General features: G+C 37.4%; 2 protein-coding genes across 2 annotated transcripts in view; one reads left to right on the top strand and one right to left on the bottom strand.

Moving 5' to 3' along the window:
* The window catches only part of cdh23 (cadherin-related 23), a 217,753-nt gene that overhangs the window by 37,071 nt on the left and 160,611 nt on the right, over positions 1-20,071 (bottom strand). The window contains exons 18-29 of the mRNA XM_057342191.1: positions 19,657-19,729; positions 17,861-17,977; positions 17,493-17,605; positions 17,080-17,187; positions 12,159-12,348; positions 10,633-10,778; positions 10,239-10,458; positions 9,102-9,254; positions 8,824-8,937; positions 7,329-7,477; positions 840-900; positions 323-468 (exon numbers count right to left, since the gene is read on the bottom strand). Of these exons, the coding sequence (XP_057198174.1) occupies positions 323-468; positions 840-900; positions 7,329-7,477; positions 8,824-8,937; positions 9,102-9,254; positions 10,239-10,458; positions 10,633-10,778; positions 12,159-12,348; positions 17,080-17,187; positions 17,493-17,605; positions 17,861-17,977; positions 19,657-19,729 (1,590 nt within the window). The remainder of the gene's footprint in view (positions 1-322; positions 469-839; positions 901-7,328; positions 7,478-8,823; positions 8,938-9,101; positions 9,255-10,238; positions 10,459-10,632; positions 10,779-12,158; positions 12,349-17,079; positions 17,188-17,492; positions 17,606-17,860; positions 17,978-19,656; positions 19,730-20,071) is intronic.
* LOC130559239 (uncharacterized protein C10orf105-like) lies at positions 2,352-7,297 on the top strand. The gene is made up of 2 exons (XM_057342195.1): positions 2,352-2,619; positions 5,291-7,297. Exon 2 carries the CDS (start codon positions 5,304-5,306, stop codon positions 5,751-5,753), a length of 450 nt encoding a protein of 149 aa, XP_057198178.1. The 5' UTR covers positions 2,352-2,619; positions 5,291-5,303; the 3' UTR covers positions 5,754-7,297.

The raw sequence follows: 20,071 nt of genomic DNA, 5'->3' as shown, positions 1-20,071 counted from the left end.
ACAGGGCATTGTTGGCTATTGCTACAAATATACTCGTGCTACTTATGCTTGGTTTTGTGGTCCAGGGTCACAAATAAAAATAAAACTATAAATATTATATAAAAGACAAAGTTCTCCATTAAATTCAAAATGTTCTAATGTACGACTGTGTCATTCCTAGAAAGAAGTCATCTGTGATCGGTTGACACAAAGTTCAAACACTACGCTCTGATTGGATGTTCGAAATAGTTGATATACACATTTTTGACCACATATTCTATAAAGTAAGGATGAGTCAATTAATGCATAACCCATACGCAGAAGCATCAACACACACACCCACCCTGACAGAGCTGCGCATGCTGCCCTGGTCACTGTTGAAGGCCTCCACCTCCAGCACATGTGAGCTTTGCGTCTCTCGGTCCAGAGCTTTATCACCTCTGCTGATGAGTCCAGACAGACGGTCCATGTTAAACTGACCGCTGTTTCCTACAGAGAGCACACAACACACACAAAATAACACATACTGGCCACAACACAATTCATACAGCCATTGTATGGGGCAGGATTTAGGTTTAGGCGTTCAGAGCTTCTTAACATGTCAAAGGATTATCTCACAAAACCAAGACTATGATCTCAAAAGGATGCTCAATTTCACCCAAAACTCAAAAGTGCTAAAGATGAAATAAAAGACATTTTTTAAATATTTTTTACAATGAATATGCTGCCTATAAACATAATTTTAAATCATTTTAAGATTCCTACTCTTCTCTTTGTATAACAAAAAGAATAACAATGTTGTGTTTATAGTACAATGTTGGAAGTGATCAGCACATCAAACTTGAAGTCAAACTTGTTACCCGAGAGAATTCTGTAGAGAACTCTTCCATTCTCCCCAGCGTCAGCGTCTGTGGCCTGAACCTGCAGACACACGCACACACACACACACACACACACACACACACACACACACGCACACGCGCACACACGCACACACATTAAAATGGTCAGAGTGAAAGTAACACCTTACACATAGGTGAAAACAATATTACACAAGACTGTTTTTTCACTGCATCATATGGTTAAAACAGAAATTATGTCATTTTGGCACAACTAACGGCACAGAACAGAATTGCAGTCTGTTGTTTAAATGACCTGATCTGTCTGAACATAACCTGTTTATTAAACAATGTGTGAGACTGTATTACAAGAGACAAGAGCGTGAGAGCCCTTATTTATTGCAATCCGTGACCTACAAACAAAATAATTGATTAAGCATAACATTATAAAAATAAAAAACTCATGCACAATTTTGCTGGTAATGTCAGTGACATCACAATTGAAAACAAGTATCAAACGTGACCCAGTTTGTGAAATCCAGGCTAGATTTTGAGAGATGATAAGCATCAAAATTTGATTTTAACCATTAATTTTGTTATCATTTCAATGCTTGACATGGCCTTAGTCAGTCAATATCAATGTTATACAGTTTTCACTGAATAATCTTTATGTAGGACGACTTTATGTTAAAAACCGTAAATCACAAAAACACGACTTTAACTGAGGTTTTACAGACTGGGTCACAAATTATATCTATAGAAATCATAAATTATTTAAGACATTTCAACTCGCTTCAATTACAATTTTATTAAAGCGACGTAAATTTCGGAATCTCATATATATATATATATATATATATATATATATAAAAAAGCTAAAATTGCTCAAATTATTTTTAGAAATTGTTTTGAAAGTAACCTGCAATTGTATGTTTCGAACAAAGGTTGAAGATTGAAATGTCGTAAATATCCAAATAAACAGTTGCAAGTAAAACCATTCGACTTTCAGCACATGAATATAGAATTTGGAGGTCATGTGTGCAGTTTTTCACTTTTAGCTGCTTCAAACATGACTCTTCACTATTATTTTTCTAAAACAGCATTTTTGCAGTTCTGTTTGGTGCCACTGCAGAGATGACGCAGTCCACTTCTAAACAGTTGTCATGACAACACTGGCATAACTTATAGAGGCCAAAGTGCCCCTATAACACTTCAACAATCACGGAAATCTCAGCCACATTCATCAACAATTGTTCCTGAATATATTTGCGCACATAAACGTATCATGTTGAACCAGTAAAACCTTTTACTGCGCACTGAATTAATTCATATATTAGTCAAACCCTGACAGCCACACACACCGAGCAAGACGGCCCCTCCTCGAGACTCATTAGCTTTATAAAAAGATGTTGAGAGCAGAAGAAAGCAGTAGGGGACGAGGGGGACGGGGGGATTTCTTAGAAACAGATGAATAGGGAAAGCAGATCGGAGCATACCATCCCAAAACCTGAGGGGGTTAAAACTGCTGTCTGAAAGTTTGGTTAAAAAGTGCGAGTCGCAGTGACCGTTCACCTCACGAAACACATCACTACTGTCCGCTGACCACAACACACGCAAAAAAGATTTTTTGAATACTTAAATACTTTGATAGAACATCATCTCAGACTTTCTGGATAGACTGTCCTTTAGGCCGCCTGTCTCTCTCTCTCTCAGTGTCCTGTCTGTCTCTCCATCTTGGTGACATTGTGATTAGAAACCAGGGAGCCTTTGGAGGACTCGCACACCGCATGCGTCACTAGAGGTAAAGTTAAAGATACTTCAATAACCGTCTGAAGTTGGTAGCTATATTTTTTAGCGTTCTTGGTCATTAGTTGGGTTCACCAGCTCCCATTTAACAAAAAACTGGACCGGTCTTTGACTAACTTGGAGTAAAAAGTAACCAAATAGCATATGCCAAAACATTGTAATCTTTCTTTTTTACTACGTGAAAAAGCGTGACCCGGATAGTCTTTAAAAATATGTTATGGGTTTAGAACAACCTCGTGTGACTTAAAACCATGAAAAAGGGTCTGGATCAAATCTGTAAAACACTACATTGTGTAAGTGGATTTTAATGCATTCATAACAAACAAACAAAAAACACCGTCCTTCTTAAAATAATGCATTCAAATAAAAAGTGCATGAATGCATTTTTAGCACCATCACACTCCGGTAACTAATGAAGTGTTTCTCCAACAATATTTCTCGTCTGAATGGCCTATTCAGTCTGTTTGTGGCATTTAAAATGAGGAATAATTTCATGTCTCAATGTGTTTCACTAAAGTGTTAGTCACACACAGAATTTCACATGCTGACATTTAAGAGCACGAAGGCAGAGTAATTGGTGACTGGGGTGCGAGGCTGCGTGTGTGTGTGTGTGTGTGTGTGTTTGATATGGATTGTGGGCTGTTTTAACACACCCAACTCAACCTCAAAAAAAAAAAAAAAGAAAACCATCTAGCCAAATGTCTCATCTGGCTGCTTGCTTAGTGGGGCATGAATGTTTCAAATGCCAGAGTATGGCTGCGACTCAGTTATGGGGGTCAGAAACATACACCAATGATGATAACTAAGTTTAAAAAATCATTTTAAAGATCTAGCGGATAGCAACAGCGGGAACGCAATGCATTTATGCGCAGCGTTAAGATTCGCTTTCTAACACGTTTACGAATGCAATGATTTATGAAATCACGCTTGAGTAATTACAAGCGCTTGTGTTTACACACACTGTGTTTCAGTCCTTGGGGGCAATTATCTGTATATACGTGTGTGAGAGAGACTCACTAATCTTTAATCCATACAGCACATAAACATCTATAATACCTTGACCCATCTTGACATTTCTTTACAGAAAATGCTCAGTCATTCTGACACTCCTGCAGAGAAATGCTATGAAGCTGAGTTTGTAGAGCTGGTAGATGGTAAAGAGATGAGAGGTGTGTAGGTGTGATGTTCCACCAGCCGCACGCCGCTGACGGGTGCACCCGGAGGAACATTTGAATGCTCTCAGAAGTTGCGCTTTCATAGCTCAGGGGACGTAATACAGCGGGTATGGTTATTGCGGTTATTTTAGGCGTCAACTTCATCCATAGGTATTTTGTCTAAAATTATGCAGCAGAAAATAAAGAATATCTGAATGTGTTTCAAGTGTTAGTTGTAGAAGTGGTGCTCGCACAGCTTGGGGGATGTAATACAGTCGTTATTTTTGGTATCAACTTTATCTCAGATGTTGCTCTTAGCTCTGCATTAGAAATCACAACAGAAATAAATGAGAGTATTGTTGACAGAGAGAAAGAGTATAGAGCTAAAAAGACGATTAAAACATATCAGACTTTTGATAACAGACCATATAAGCTCAGTTTCAGAGCTCTGAAGCTCACACCTATCTGATCACATCTTGGCACGTATCTGTCTAAAAAAAGGAATGATTCGAGAGATGTTTAAAGGATCGCCCAAAAATGAAAATTCTGTCATACTCACTCTCGAGTTGTTCCAAACCTGCATACATTTCTTTGTTTGGTTGAACACAGAGAAAGATATTTAAACAAATGCTGCAGTTCTTGGACCCCATTGACTTCCATGGTAGGAAAAATGACAACGGTCGTCAAAAGTGCCCCAGAACTCTTTGCTGTCCTACATTCTTCCAAATATCTTCTTTTGTGTTCAACAGAACAAAAAAATGATAAAGTAATTTTTCCTACTATGGGAGTCAATGGGGTCCAAGAACTGTTTGCTTACAAGCATTCTTTCAAATTTCTTTCTCTGTGTTCATCAGAACAAGGAAATTTGTACAGAATTGGGACAACTCGAAGGCGAGTAAATGACAGAATTTTCATTTTTGGGTAAACTGTTCCTTTAAGAGATAACATTTGATTTTTCTTTTCTATGGGTACACACACACACACACAAGCGCACTTCCACCACATCCTGCCGTCACTCACACCGTGCACAAAGCGAACAAAAAAAACATTTGACACCTACACCTTCACCATTATAAACGCACAGTACCTACATTTAAAGGTGCAGTGTGTAATTTTTGGGAGGATCTATTGACAGAAATGCAATATAATATACATAACTATGTCTTCAGAGGTGTATAAAGAGCGTACACAATGAAGCGTTATGTTTTTTCATTTCCTTAGAATGAGCTATTTCTATATACATACACCGCGGGTCCCCTTGCATGAAATACGCCATGTTGTTTCTACAGTAGCCCTAAACGGACAAACTGCTCTACAGAACGTGTTTCGTAAATATGTTATCTCCTTCAGCAAAGAAGCGAAAACGCAATGACATCTTTGTCCTGTGAGAGCCACCCTAGTGCTTCGAAAGGGAGGGGTGAAGTGAGCCGTTGGATGCAATTCGCAACCTCGCCGCTAGATGCTGCTAAATGTCATACACTGGACCTTTAACTCCTCTTTCCATTTCCACAGATCCTGTACCAACATGGACGTCTTCTCCAACCAATCTCACCCTTCCTCCAATCTCTCACTTCCCATCTCCCCAACTTCTCCACCTCTGGATCTCTATTACCCCCTCCCGACCATCATCATCATCATCGCGTGTCTCTTCGTGCTGTTCGCGGGCTGCGTGATCTTTCTCGCCGTGGGCTGTTCTCCCGGAGGATCCTGGGGTGTGGACGGAGACTGTGGCCTGGGAGACGGCCTCTCGAGTGGACACGCTCTGTCCAGCGAGCCCCAGCTGAAGTTCTGGAAGCGTTTGGGTTCGATGAGGCAGTCGTTCTCTTCCACGCCGACGTTCAGGCGACCTGTTCAGCCACGTGCGGCCCAGTGCAGAAAGCAATCGGTGTTGGCGGTACCGGCGGGGTCGAAGAGAAATGACTCGCATACGTATATCGCTATACCCTCTCTGCTGCAGTATGCAACAGAGATTTAAACTGTTTCCCTAAACGTAGTGAGATACCTTTCTGTCTACTGCCTACATAGAGAGAATCCGACTTTAACTGGAAATTCAAAAGCAGGCCCAGACAGTTTCTGCACACCTGAAAATTTAAGTTGAATGGAATGTATAGTAAAATGCATTATATTTTCATCAATACTTAAAGAAATACGAAAAATGAAAATTCTCAAAAATTGATTTTACAAAATCAAAACATTCACCGAGCGTATTGCAATGCATTCTGGGATTGACACTGCCTGAGAAATAGGCTTTTGTTTCTCGTGGTTGAGAATGCACTGGGGAAAAAACCAACAAGGTCGTAGAATGCTGTCTAGGTAGGCAGCTCACTGGGTTTTTGAACAAGCTATAGGCACACACTACAGGCGCTGAGAATGATCAGGCTGTGTACAGGAAGTCCTCGTTTCTTTCAACTTCAATCGAAACAAGACGTGACTCAACAATAGACCCAAACGTTTGACCGCAGCTCTATAAACAGCTGGACGTTCACAAGCTCTGTGTGCAGAGAACTAGAAACCTGCAGAACCGATTCTGCTGACTTGGAAATTTTTGTAGCTTTTGTAACATCGTCATGGTTGCCCTTTCACGTCATTCGCTGACAGCCTAGAGATCACCACGTTTGCCAGCACATTAAACAAGACATCAAGAGAAGATAAATGCTCGAAAACTCACACTACCAAACTTACAGCTCCTTGTGGTACTCTTCCCATAACTTATAACAAATGCATTTTTAGCCATTTTTCATGACGTTGCTTGTAATTCTTTATTAAATTAAGGATTTTGTACAAATGTTTTTTTAGAGATTGTACACAAAAAGAGGCAATAAAATCAAGGATGTAACTAAATATAATAAGATGCAGGAGGGGCATAATCTTAACAACTTTACTAGTAATGACACACAAGTTGCATTGGTGTTTTTCTCCATATTGTGATGTGTATCTGAGTGAAACGGCTTATGAAATGTGAAAAAAATGTATGGCAGGACTTGATTTCGTCCTTTAGGAATTGATTGGATCGTTAGAAGCCTGGTCATCGGACAGTCAATACAGTCACGCCCCCACGCCAAAACATGTTTGGAGACGAAGGAGAGGGTTAATGTGTTTGATTTAAAGATTATACCTGCATGGATAAATCATTTATAACAAAACGCAATATTTCACAAAAAGTAAGAATCTACTATTTTAATTACATGGTGATTTTAAAAGAACAGTTCACTTTCAAAATGAAAATTCTGTCATTATTTATACACCCTAATGTCATTTCAAATGTATGACTTTGTTTCTTCTGCAGAACACAAAAGAAAATGTTGGTAACAGAAAACCATCGGTCCTCATTGACTTGCACTGGTTTTGTGTCCATACAATAGAAGTCAATGGGGACCAATGGTTTTTGGTTACCAACATTTTTCAAAATATCTTCTTTTGTTTTCTGCAGAAGAAACAATGTCACGCAGGTTTGAAATGACAACAGGATGAGTAACTGATGACAGAATTTTCATTTTGAAGGTGAACTATTCCTTTAAGAGGTAAACTGTGATCATACGTGCACGTGTACCTGTAATATACTAGTTTCCTTTGGGATGTTCTCCAGGACGGTGGTTTCATAGCTGTTCTGAAGGAATATGGGCCTGTTGTCATTGACGTCCAGCACTTCCACATACACCGTAGCTGTGCCTGTCCTCCTGCTACCAGCTGGACCATTATCTACAGAAAAACCAACCATCAATCAGAAACAATATTTTTTACACTGTAATCAATATGCCGTACCATCATATCTGTATTTTAATACTATATTGAAAAACAGTAACATTCCCATGTGCCAAGTATTGTTTTGAGACCAAAAAGTGTACAACACATGGGCCTGCTGAAAATGATGCGTCTCTCTGAAACACTTAACTCTGATTGGTCAATCACAGCATCAATAGATGGATATTTTTGTATGTTTTTGCATAATGACAGTAACACTGACTGTTGTCCAACCGATGTTCTACTGTACAGTTAGCAAGTTTCATGTCTTTTTGTTCTTACATAGGCTAATAAAATAAATACAACTTCAGCATTCAGGAGTCAATGTTTAATATCTATTCATTTAATAGTTATTGCCCAAGTAACTGTGTATAAAGAAAATATAATGTAACAAGTTTAGGTCAGCCGATTGAACTGCAATAATGACCAGCTGACCGTACTTACTAAAATAGGCCAATAAGCTGTTTTCATGCAGACGCAAATGGCCTTATGTTTAAAAAAATACATAAAATTAGCATAATATTCCTATCTCTCTCAGGTGTAACACTGACGTGCCAATGTTTGTGTAAACGTTGCCATGCCCTGGAACTATAGTAACACAAAACCACTGCCATCATGACTCACATATTCACTGCTTTTGCAGAACGCTTTAAATAACCATCAGCTGTGCCAAATAACAACACATGCCATGTGAGAAACCACAAAACACAAACCATTTAAGAGCTTTTGCCAACCACATATACTGTTTGTTATTGGTGTCAAAGTTCCAAAGCATTTTTTTGTGTTTATACCATTTTATTGACTTGATTCCCGATCATGACATTCTGAAGTCTGTTATTCCAGATAAACCATTGCTAAAAAAACTGATAATTAGTCATCTTGACCAGTGCTAGTTATTTGTTTAAATGTATAAATTCATGCCATACTGTACATGAATTTGTTACATAATTTTTTTCAAGGGTTATCAAGACCCCAATGCGAATGACTTCTTGCCACATCAGTAAATAATTGAAAATGAAACATTTCAAATATTTGTCAGGGTTTATTTTGTCATAACAGATAGCTGATTGTCCTTTATTATTCAATCACATTGCAAACCTTATTGTAATGTGTAACCAAATTAAACTTTTTTTGTATGTTGGTGCATGAAACATCGTCGATCTGACATCATGTGTAAGTCCAAAATCAGAGAGCACACAAGCATTTCTGAATGCTTCACAAATCTAACAGGAAACCACAACGCTTCACATTTCACTCATTGTCATTCAGACAGGAAGCTGCATGCAAACATGTTTTCAACTCACCAATCGCTTCAATCACGAGCCTGTACGAGGCCTGCGTCTCCCGATCCAATCCCACAACGGTGCGGACCACGCCGGTCCGAAAACCCACGCTGAACTTACCATCTTGATTCCCGTCTGTTGGACACACAAGCGCAGATCATACCCATTATGATGGAATCTAATAATCTGTCTTGTTGTCTACATTATTACTACATAGGAAGTTGGCTTCACAGAATTCATGGGTCAGGACAACAAATGACAATATTTCAAATTCCAACCAAGACTTTAGGAGCTCTGACCTGTGATGAAATAACTGAGCTCTGCGTTTAGACCCGAGTCATTATCCGAACAGTTCAGTCTGACCAGCACGTAATCGCGCGGCACGCTCTCCTCCAAAGATATGTTATAAACGTTGGGGAAAAACGTTGGCGTCCCATCATTTATGTCCAAAACTGCAAAAAAAGGAAAGAGAGAGAGAAACAGAAATAAAGGACACAATTTACTCTTATGTTGTTTCAGGTTGAACACAAAGGTTGAATATTTTTTTTCATATATTGAAAATGAGGACAGGGCATTTAAAGCCGAAATGACAAAAGAATGCATCATAAAAAGACCAAAAACGTTATCCAAATGACTCCGTATTTCAAGTTTGTTGAATGTGACATCATCACATGAGAAATGAATTTCACACATGATAGCTTTCTGTGAAGAATACACCAAAATGTGGTAAAACATCAACGCAGTGTGCATCTCAACCGCTGCCGTAGATCATTGAGACAGAATGAAAAAGAATCCCCATTCATTTATATATTAATAAATAACCAACTTTTTCCATTTTTGTGTCTCATGATAGTGGGGTTGGGGGGGAAACAGAATTTTAATTTGTGAAACTATACTAAAGATCATTTATTGTTTGTATTTGTACTAGGGCTGTCAACGTTAACGCATGCGATTGATTTTTTTTCAGATTAACGCGTTAAAATATTTTACGCAATTAAGGCAGCATCGGTTTACTTTGTCATCCTTTGTCTAGCGTTACATTAAATAATCACGCTCTTATTCATATAAAGGCCTTTAAACCATTTAAGCGCGATTTGAAACATTGCTGTAATGCGTTCAGTGTAGATAGACAGCTTCCAGCTGTGGGATGCGGCACAACACGCAACGCGACAGCGGTCCAGTCTGGTGCATACAGCTTTCATTCATAAAATGATGTTGTTAAATAAATCTGTTGTTTCTACATTCATTTCGAGACTAAATGTGAAACTATTAGAATGTAAAAACATTAATGTTATGTGCGATTAATCGTGATTAATCACAGAAAAATGTGATTAATCAGATTATTTTTTTTAATTGATTGACAGCACTATTATAAAAGTTGCTGAATAGCACTAATTTTAAAGTTCATGAAAGCCATACACCGATTAGTTATGTACCTGTGATAGTGAGAGTACTTGTAGACGTTCGTGGAAACTGTCCCGCGTCATACGCAATGATCCTCAGATAATACTGGCCGATCTGCTCGCGGTCCAGCACTGCCATAGAGTAAAGGATTCCAGTGGTGATGTTGAGCCTGAAGTCCAGCCGTGGCATCCCCATCTGAAGCGCGATGGTAACCGCTCCGTTCTCACTCTCATCAGGGTCCTGCACCTGCACCTGTGAGAGGAAAACAGCAGGGGGCAGCATATCACCAAATGCCCTACTGGATTAGAATGCAAAGTCTAAACCAACAAAACATCTCGCTAACATTAAAGTACTTTTATACTCTGTTAAAAAGTTCATCTGTATATTGTTTTTCTCTGTGGAGATTTCAACCGATCATTTACTAACTCTGAACACGGACGATCCAATAGGAAGTCCCTCCGGGACCTCGCCGACAAATGGGAGGTTGAGAAAGGCGGGGTCATTGTCATTGAGATCCAGAAGGTTGACGTACACTGTAGCGCTCGCTGAAGAGCGCAGTGGAGGAGTCCCACCTGAGGGGGGCAGCACAACAATAAGAATACTTGCATACTTCCAAACAGAACAAGCTTTACTGCGATCATTATAATCACTGAGGGGGAAGGAATTCTAAAATCTGACATGTCACTTTAAATTGTGACACACGACTGTGACTTACTCCAAAAAAGTTTTTTTTTGACAAACTTGTAGACACGCACATCAGCTCTATTCCAAAACTAGTGTGCTGCCTCACCTACATAAACAGCTGCCTTCTAAGGAAGCATCCTAACCACAGCTGAATCTCCTAAATGATCGATGTGGGTTTGTTTTTAATATTGAGCTTATCGCAATGCATTCTGGGATTGCCTTCTTTACTTCTCTTCTCTCTCCCTTGAAAAAAATGAGTATACTTCAAGTTATTCTTATCAAGTATACTTAAGTAAAGTCAAAGTATATTTTAAGTACATTTTTATGTAGTAAGTGTACTACTAGTATACTAATATCATTGCACTAGAAGTATACCTGTAAGTGTGCTATTTCAATACTACTCACGATTTAATTGGCTCACTCTTTAGTTTAAGTATACTTTTAAGCATCCATTAAGTGTAAAAATAGTACACTTTGAGTACACAACTAGTTTACAACAACGTTTTTTGTTTGTACTACAACTATAGGGGAGTTTACATGTATACATGTGTACTGATAATACTTGTAGCATATTTTTTAGTACACATGGAAGTATTGTATACTCTCAGTAAACTAATAATTCACTAGTTAAGTGTAACAATAGTACACTTTGAGTACACAACTAGTTTACAACTACATTTTTTGTTTGTACTACAACAACTATAGATGAGTTTTCATGTATACGTGTGTAGTGATAATACTTGTAGCATGGAAGTATTGTATACTCTCATTTATTCATTCATTCATTCATTCAAGTTCACTAGCTTTTTTTAGTTTTTTTTCTTTAAGTGAACCTAACCATACTCAATTTTTACACTTGAAACATACCTTTAATGGTAAGTAGATCTGAAGTATTGAACTTGATGAAAAATAAAGTATAGACTTTTCTGTCAGTGTATACTTACAACTGTCAAGTATACGTAAGAGTAATTTTAAGCATGTTCCTGAGAAATACCTAAAAAGTATACTTTCATATTTTATAGTTTAGAAGTATGCATACTAGCACACTTGAATATAATTATTTTTGGGCAGTTATCTTAGAAGGCATCATCATTTAAAAAGCTTATCCTTTGGGATAGTGCCAACATAGACAGCTCACTAGATTTAGGAACAGAACTACTGAAAGAAATACACAAGTGAGAAAACAAACAGAAAAAGTGTACAACTGTCTTTATTATGACCCCAGACAAAGAGAATGAGGCATTATGGGACAGGTGAGAATTACTTACGGTCCGTAGCAGAGACAACGATGGTTCTCATAAGTTGTGCGGCTCTTGTGTCTCGACTCTCTCTGTCCAGGACCGCCCCGCTGGTGCGGATCTTACCGGTGCTTCGATTGATGGTGTAGAATGGGTTCTCTGGATTTATAGAGTACACCACTGTCCCATTATCACCATTATCAGGGTCCACTGCCAAAACCTGTGCAGAGAAAAGAAAAAGAGAGAATAAAAGAGAGATGAAAATGAGTCCTTAGGCACAAGCGGGAATCCTGTGGCGCAACAGAATTAAATCACAAATTCCCTGCTGAACGGCATGATGGGAGATTTATGCATGGGGGCGGCACGGCCGTCTAAAACTCCGGCAGTACTTTTAAAGGGCCAATCAATTATTCACTGTGCTAAAGGAGAAGCATTAAAATCATTTAATTGGTCATTAGAGAACAAAGGTTCGGCAGGTCTTTCATTATTAAAATATGAAGTGCCAGACGTCTCTGTTCTCAATTGATTAGAGAGAGTGATGTACAGCACAGGTCTAATGTAAAGTTGATCTAATTGATTTGAACGCTGAGGACGATATTTCTACCTGCACACTAATGTGCGTTTACTGACACTAGAAACAAAATATATGCACACTAGAATGAAAAATAAAGTACAAGTAAAACATTTATAGTAATGCATTTACAACCCAAGACTATGGGGCAACGCATTGGAAACATAACCAAGTACAACTGGTAAAGATATGAGCAAAAACACTACACAAGTAGCCTACACAGTACACACTTTTTAAAGCAATACAGTAATTGAGAAGCTTTATTTCGGCATTTAGAGTCTGCATAGAACAGATGTTTTGACCATTTCAGATCCTGATTTAAGATTATGAAGACATTAATTGTACATACTTTGTGGGGATTTTAAATCCCATGAATGCTTTAAAAAATACAATGTACAGTGATTTTTGTTTGCTTTTGTGAATTAAGAGACAAATCTGTAGTTTTTCTGTAGTCAAAGCATCACTTGAACAATTCAACACTGCTTTAAGGAAACTGGTTCTTTAATAGAAACATCAGAGAAAATGAATAGCTTTGTATTAATATGACGCATCTAAATTATTTAATTAAACGAACTAAATCTTTCCAGGAATTTTAAAGTCTGGGCAAATGCATGGGTTTTGCACCCGTCTCTCTCTCTCTCTCTCTTTCGCTACAGGCTATAAAAGTGAGTCCAGCAGCTCTGAGCGAACCTCCATGGCTCCGAAACTGTGAATCACTGGAAACCAGTAAAGAAGTTACAAGTGAAGAGCTAATTCACACCGAAATTATAGTAATTGAGTTGAGTAAGTATTTACTCCACCAAAATTCACTTTAAACAGTGGGTTTCTTTTTCACACAATGCAAGAATCTCTATGGTACTTTTGCATAAAATGAAATCTTGAATCCTCAAAAGTCACAAAAAATTTACACCAAATGGCTTTTGAAAACTAAGTGATATAGAATACTTTGACGGTGCTTTGACTGTCATTTTCGAGGAAAAGGCAAGGAAAAGCAAATGGTTATTTTAGTTCACTAAAATTAAAACTTTGAAAACTTTTCCGTTTAATGAAATCAAATAAAATAATGGCCTAAACATTATTGGAAACTTTTAAACTAAACAAAAAATTAAAATGCTGTCTCTAAAATTATAATAATAAACAAAAATAAAATAATAATAAAATTAATTAATCTAATGTAGCAACAATAAAAAATAAACAAATACATAATTACAGTAAATGACAAAACATAACAAAATTGCTAAAAATATAAAATTAACATAAAAACATATTTAAAATATTAATAAGACCAAAAACAAAACTATAGACCAGGCGCCTGACCCCCAGTTAACTTCCGGTTTGTGTTTGGCTAGTGTCTAATAATATAACTATTTACATTTAATTTAATTTATGTTATGTTATGTTATGTTAATATGATTTAGTATTATTATTTTACTGTGTAATAATTGTATTGAATAAATGATTTGTTGAATTCTGTTGTATGTTCATTTTATTAAATAAAAATTGGTTGAATGGGTCCTGTATCTGGTCGCATTTAAACAAACCGTATGATACATTGACATCTAGCGGTTGAGCTTGGTATCGCAGTCTAAATTCTAAATATTGAAGAGACAAGTTTAGCCAAGTAACGGTTCTTCTCGGTTTCTTTTGATTGTTATCAGAAATAATCTACAGGCACTCTATTGTTTGTGTACTGAATGTGTACCGGAAGTTCAGTTGGGGTCACAAAAGTGCGCATGCGCAGTAACGTTTGTTTATGTTTTTAAGATGAAACCATCTATAATAACTAGTGAAAAACAAAATTGTAAGTGGGTGAAAAATTTGACAGACAGACCACAACACAACAGTATGTGTAGCAATAAATTAATTAATCTTAACCAAAATTTTAGTCACAAATTCTTTGAGACATTTTGATTTAAAATTCCCTACTTTACACTATACTTTGCACCTAAAAAACACATTCATGCTGTGTACATATATTTTGCTTTAAACCATTAAAGTATCTTCATAAAATTATACTCTTGACACTTTTCCCTAAACCCTTACCAACATGTAAGTGCACAATAATAACTAAAATGTATCAAATATATTTTTATCTTATAAGGGTCCACAGATACCTTATATAAAGTGGGACCAAATCTTCTGTAGAAGATATATTCTTCTTCCTTTGTTCTTTTTCATCTCTTTCTCTCTCTCTCTCTCTCTCTCTCTCCCGCTCTCTCAGTGCAGTGTCCAGCTGGGTCATCAAGTATGCACTTGACTCAAGGCTACATTTGAATAAGTCATCTAAACCTCTTAACGAAGTTCAGCAGTGGCTTGTTAATAAATGGACAATCAGCAGCGTGCTTAGCGAATAACTCCCGACCAAAAAGCCATTACATGAAAAAGATTTTGTTCTGCGATTCCTGAGGCCCGACAACCTTTAACCTAAACAAGCTGTTTCCCAACAGACAGATTAAAATACTGTAAACCCAGACATATCAAAGCTCTTTGTTCAGTTTTTATCAAAAGGTCTATGAGTGATATACGGATATACTGACTGAAGCTAGAGATGGTGTGACTGAAATCAACATATGAAATAATCGAGTCATTCACCATCACCAGCCGTACAGTGCAGATGCAGAGAAATGAGTAAAACCTCTCAAGGACACAGAGGTGAGCGGCCACTTTGAATTCACCTGCCAGACTCCAGCCGATCAAAGGCAGGGACAGAGAGGTTTTCTCCAGCCGAGGAGGAGATGGAAACTTACTCCTCTGGGTACAGAGGGGATTTGACTGAAAGAAAACTATAAGACATTATGACTCATAAAATCAATAGCACAAACTGTGTTTTCTTGCCGACTTCAGAATCAAGCCTCTGTTCCAGATCTAGGACTTTTCTGTATCTATTATTTGATCTGTTGTATTTGACGTAAAACTAAAGTAAATTATTGTATATTTTCAGTGTTCCACCATACCCTGGATGCACAGTGAATAACAACTTAAAATGCTGCCTGATTTTCAAGCAATGCGTAACTTATGAAATATAAAAACTTGTATATAGAACTTTAGAACACGTGGAATATAATGCGAATGCATTTAAATGTGTTTTTGCCCTTTCAGCATCACAGCTGAATAGTCATTTTATGTAACAGAGTATAGAGATTCTACAAAATTGTTTTATTCTTTATAGATAAATCAAAAGCGTGTGGTCTTGTAACAGCAAGAAGCGATAAATAATAACAGAACTGTAATTTTGAATAATATAAATAAAGAACAATAAGAAAAAAAAATTAGGCAAGTCACAACAGGGGCGGAGCTACGGGTGGGCCTGGGCGGAGCTACCCAGATTGACAGGTGGCCCACCCAGTCAGAGCCAAGAAAATTATTTTTAATATTATTAAATACTATATTTTAACCTTAATTCTAAATTTGAATTGTATAAATTAAATAAAAACATTTTAATTGTTTGTTTATTAATAACAATATCCAAATATTATTAAAAATGTGCTCACGTGACGTCAGTTACGTTACGGCAGTTACGCTGCGCGCCAATATCGCTGCCTGTAGATTCTTTTTTTAAAGATCATGTATACATGGCTAAACAAACAGCTATACAAAAAAAAATTGGTATTGGAAAAAATTGGAAACTCCTCCGACAGGCCTGTAACAAACACGACAAACAAGCCATGCACCGCAAAGCCGTGGGACCGTGTTAAATCAACTGCACGATGATGCCGTTAAATTTGCAGAGCGAAGTTTAGTGAATTGCATATGAAGCCACAATGGGACAAAACGGTCCATTTATTTTTATTAAAAATTACTCCGGTTGAAAGGGAGATGCGAATTATTCCGGCCCACCCACAATTTTACAGGCCCACCTATCATCTACTTACTGTATCCGCCTCTGTGTCACAATCAGAGTTTAAGTACTCAATTATCACGGCCAAAAGAATTCATGACAATGATATTATTGCTAAATTTATTGAAATATTTTCAAAAAGATTAAAATGATCCTACCCTTGAATTTGGTTTATTTTGTGTTTTCAAATTTTCTGTCGTTTATGGTGAATTACACATGAAATAAAGGTGTAGGGAGGCAGAGAGAGAGAGAGTTTGTACCCTATATCTCTTAAAAAAAATTAAATTAATTTCGTAAATATCGTAAATGATTTATGATATTACCATATGCATAGAATTAACACAATATTGATAACAATGGTTTTGAAAATTACGCTTAGTCAATACCTGTAAATTCTGAGACACCTTTAACTATAAATTATGTATAAGATATAAGCTGGAGACCATCAGATAAAAATGAAAGCAATACTAGAAAGTCAAAAAGGAAAGTTCAAAAGTTGACCAAACATGTTTTGGGGTTAAAGGTCAAATCAGTACACTTACAGAAATGACATCTGTGTCAATGGGACTCATCTCCACGACGTTCGCTTGATAAGGCTCATCTCGCCACACGGGGGCGTTGTCGTTTATGTCCAGTATAGTGATGTTCACCTGCGGGGACAGATACAGGTCACACTGACATCATATTGCACTATTTATTTTTACACAATGGAGTAAAGCAATGACAAAGAGAGTGAGATCAGACTCGAACCAAGGAGCTAACAACTTTTGTGGTCATTTACTCTCTTTTGGCATTTGTAATAAAACAAGAGTGAATAAACGATGACAGACTTCATTTTTGAGTGAACTACTCCTTTATTTTTGACACGTGAAACCCTCACAGATCTAAAAGAGACAGCGAGTCTTGGGTTTCTCATGCTGGGACGTCTGTCTAGTGGATCAAAGTCAGTGGTTACCGTAGCGATGCCAGTCTTCTGCAGTGGCCCCACCCCTCCGTCCACGGCTCGCACGATCAGAATATATTCAGATTTCACCTCGCGATCCAGCAGAGCTGTGGTGGTGATCTCTCCTACACGCACACATACACACATACACACACACACACACACACGCACATTCAGCTCAGCTACACACAAACCTGTTACAGTCTTCAGACGCTTCTGCATCATAAATGAAACTTGTTCCAAAGATTCGTTGGCAAGTCGCTGGCACAACGCCAGGCACATTTGTCAATCATGACAGCGATGACCATGAAATGGCCAAAAACAGACTACTAAATAGACATGTTTAGAAGTGTTTACAGAGCCGGTGTGACTGTGTGCACCTGAGCGAGTGTTTAGTCTGAACTGTGAGCTTCCCTGCAGGGAATAGATGAGGGAAGCCTGACCAAACTCCCGGGATGCGTCCAGATCCGTGGCGTTAACAAACAACACCGTCGCTCCTGACAGAGAAAGAGAGAGAGAGAGATTTATGCACGGAGAGAGAAAAGAGCGCACAAAGAAACACATACAAGAGCATAAATTGTCAAAAAAAAAGAGGAATGCTTTAGAGTATCATTTATTCCTGCCAATTCTCTGATTTCTTCATTTCTCTAAACTGAGTTTATATCTATTTTAACTGGAATTTAACAGTCATTGTAAATTGAATTGTTAATGCCACAGAACTCAAGAGACAGAAAACGAGAATTAAGATGTAAACATCGTCAGGTAATGACTGGGTCAGACAGGCGGAAGAGAAAGCCACACAGCAGACAGGCCACGTGTTTTAGATGTCTTTAGACAGAAACTGGTCAATATGTGTGCTGTGCGTCAATGGTTACTGATTTAAGAATTGTCAGAGTTTGAAGGAGTGTGATAAGTACCTAACGAGTGACATACATGCACACAAACACACAACACTGAGCAGATATATGACAGATGCAGAGCAAACCAAATGTCATTTCCTTTCATGATTGGATAAGAATCTATTGTGTGGAATTTACATTTAAGCATTTGGCAGATGCTTTTTTCCAAAGTGACTTACAGTGCATTTAGTATATACAGTTCATGTCTTTTTAGTTTTTTGTTCAATTGTTTGTGTGTTTCCTGGGACCGAACCCATGACCTTTGCGTTGCTAGCATAACGCTCTACCAAGTGAGGCACAGGAACAAATTAAACATATTTTACCCTTGCACCCAAATTGTTTGAACAAATAAAATATGTATATATAATATTTATTATAGTTATGATGTAATATAACTGTACTTTATATTTATTAATACATATTAACCTTCTATTACATAACAATTTTATACAAAATAATATGTATTACATAATATAGTATACATACTGCAAGTAATTTATAGTGTTTTATCAAATTATTTAAAAAATGTGTATCAAAGAATACATACATGGTATGTCTAATATACATGATTATATATTATGTAAAATTATAAATAATTTACGTTAAACCAAACAAATGGTAGCAAACAAACAAACAAACACCCTAATAAATGGAAAAATGCATAAAACTGTGTATTGAGAATCGAATGCATTTTCTGAAAAAAGTTCCTGAAACAGAAATGTTTGCATGGCAGAAAAACAATAATGTTAAGGTTTAAGACAAGTTTGAAAATGTCTTGTTTATCTGTCACGTGTGCACAAGAATCAACATGCAATGCAATACAACTGCAGTTTAAAGGCAAGAAATAAATGTGTCTATGCAGTCTGCACTAACATTTATGTTTGGGACATTTGCATAAAGTTCATAACATTCACTGACGCAAGAAACCTTTTAATCTTCATTTAAAAAAATGGAATGTTTCGCTGGAAATTGCTTTCAACTCTTTAAGGTTTAAAAACAAACCCCTAACCCAAATGAGAAATGTGTCCTGCTAGCACTATTGCTCTGTGGTTCTGTTTTCAAGCGGTCACAACTAAAAACCACGTCTCTGTCATAACTCTGGGAAAACAGCACTTATTCTAACAAAACTTTACATTAGTGTGGAACAGAAGCATTGCACAGCTGACTGATCGCTGTAAATCATCACTGACAGCTATTGAGTTGTGCTAGCGTGAGGTTTTGTGCATTGTGGATGCTGATAAATTCTTCCACATCTCATCGTATAACTGTAAACATACCTGCGATGATATTCTCAAGTATGTTGATGATGTAAGATGGAAGACTGAACTCGGGAGGGTTGTCGTTCTCGTCCTGTGAAAGGAGGGAGGGTGTCAGCATTTTAGGGAGTGTACTGTATAAAAAGCCTTGAAATATATGAACTCATTAATTTTCCACAGGGAACAAACCGCTCTTAGTTTGTAATTGGATGAATTGATGGAGTGCTTTTGGGTTTTAATGGAAACTCACGGGCTGTGGCGATGTGAAATTATTAAATGTACGCACTTGCATTCAGTGTAACGCTGGGTAATAACACACACACACACAGTCTAAGCTGGATGTGTCAAATCCCTGCTGTTTTTCCAGATGAAATGTGTCTAATCGTCACCGTTATAAAAGAGCAGAGAAATGTCAGAGAGAAATTATCCGTCGATT

This window comes from Triplophysa rosa, linkage group LG9, assembly GCF_024868665.1.
Source record: "Triplophysa rosa linkage group LG9, Trosa_1v2, whole genome shotgun sequence".
Taxonomy (NCBI): Eukaryota; Metazoa; Chordata; class Actinopteri; order Cypriniformes; family Nemacheilidae; genus Triplophysa; species Triplophysa rosa.
This window is presented reverse-complemented; position numbering and strand designations above follow the sequence as displayed.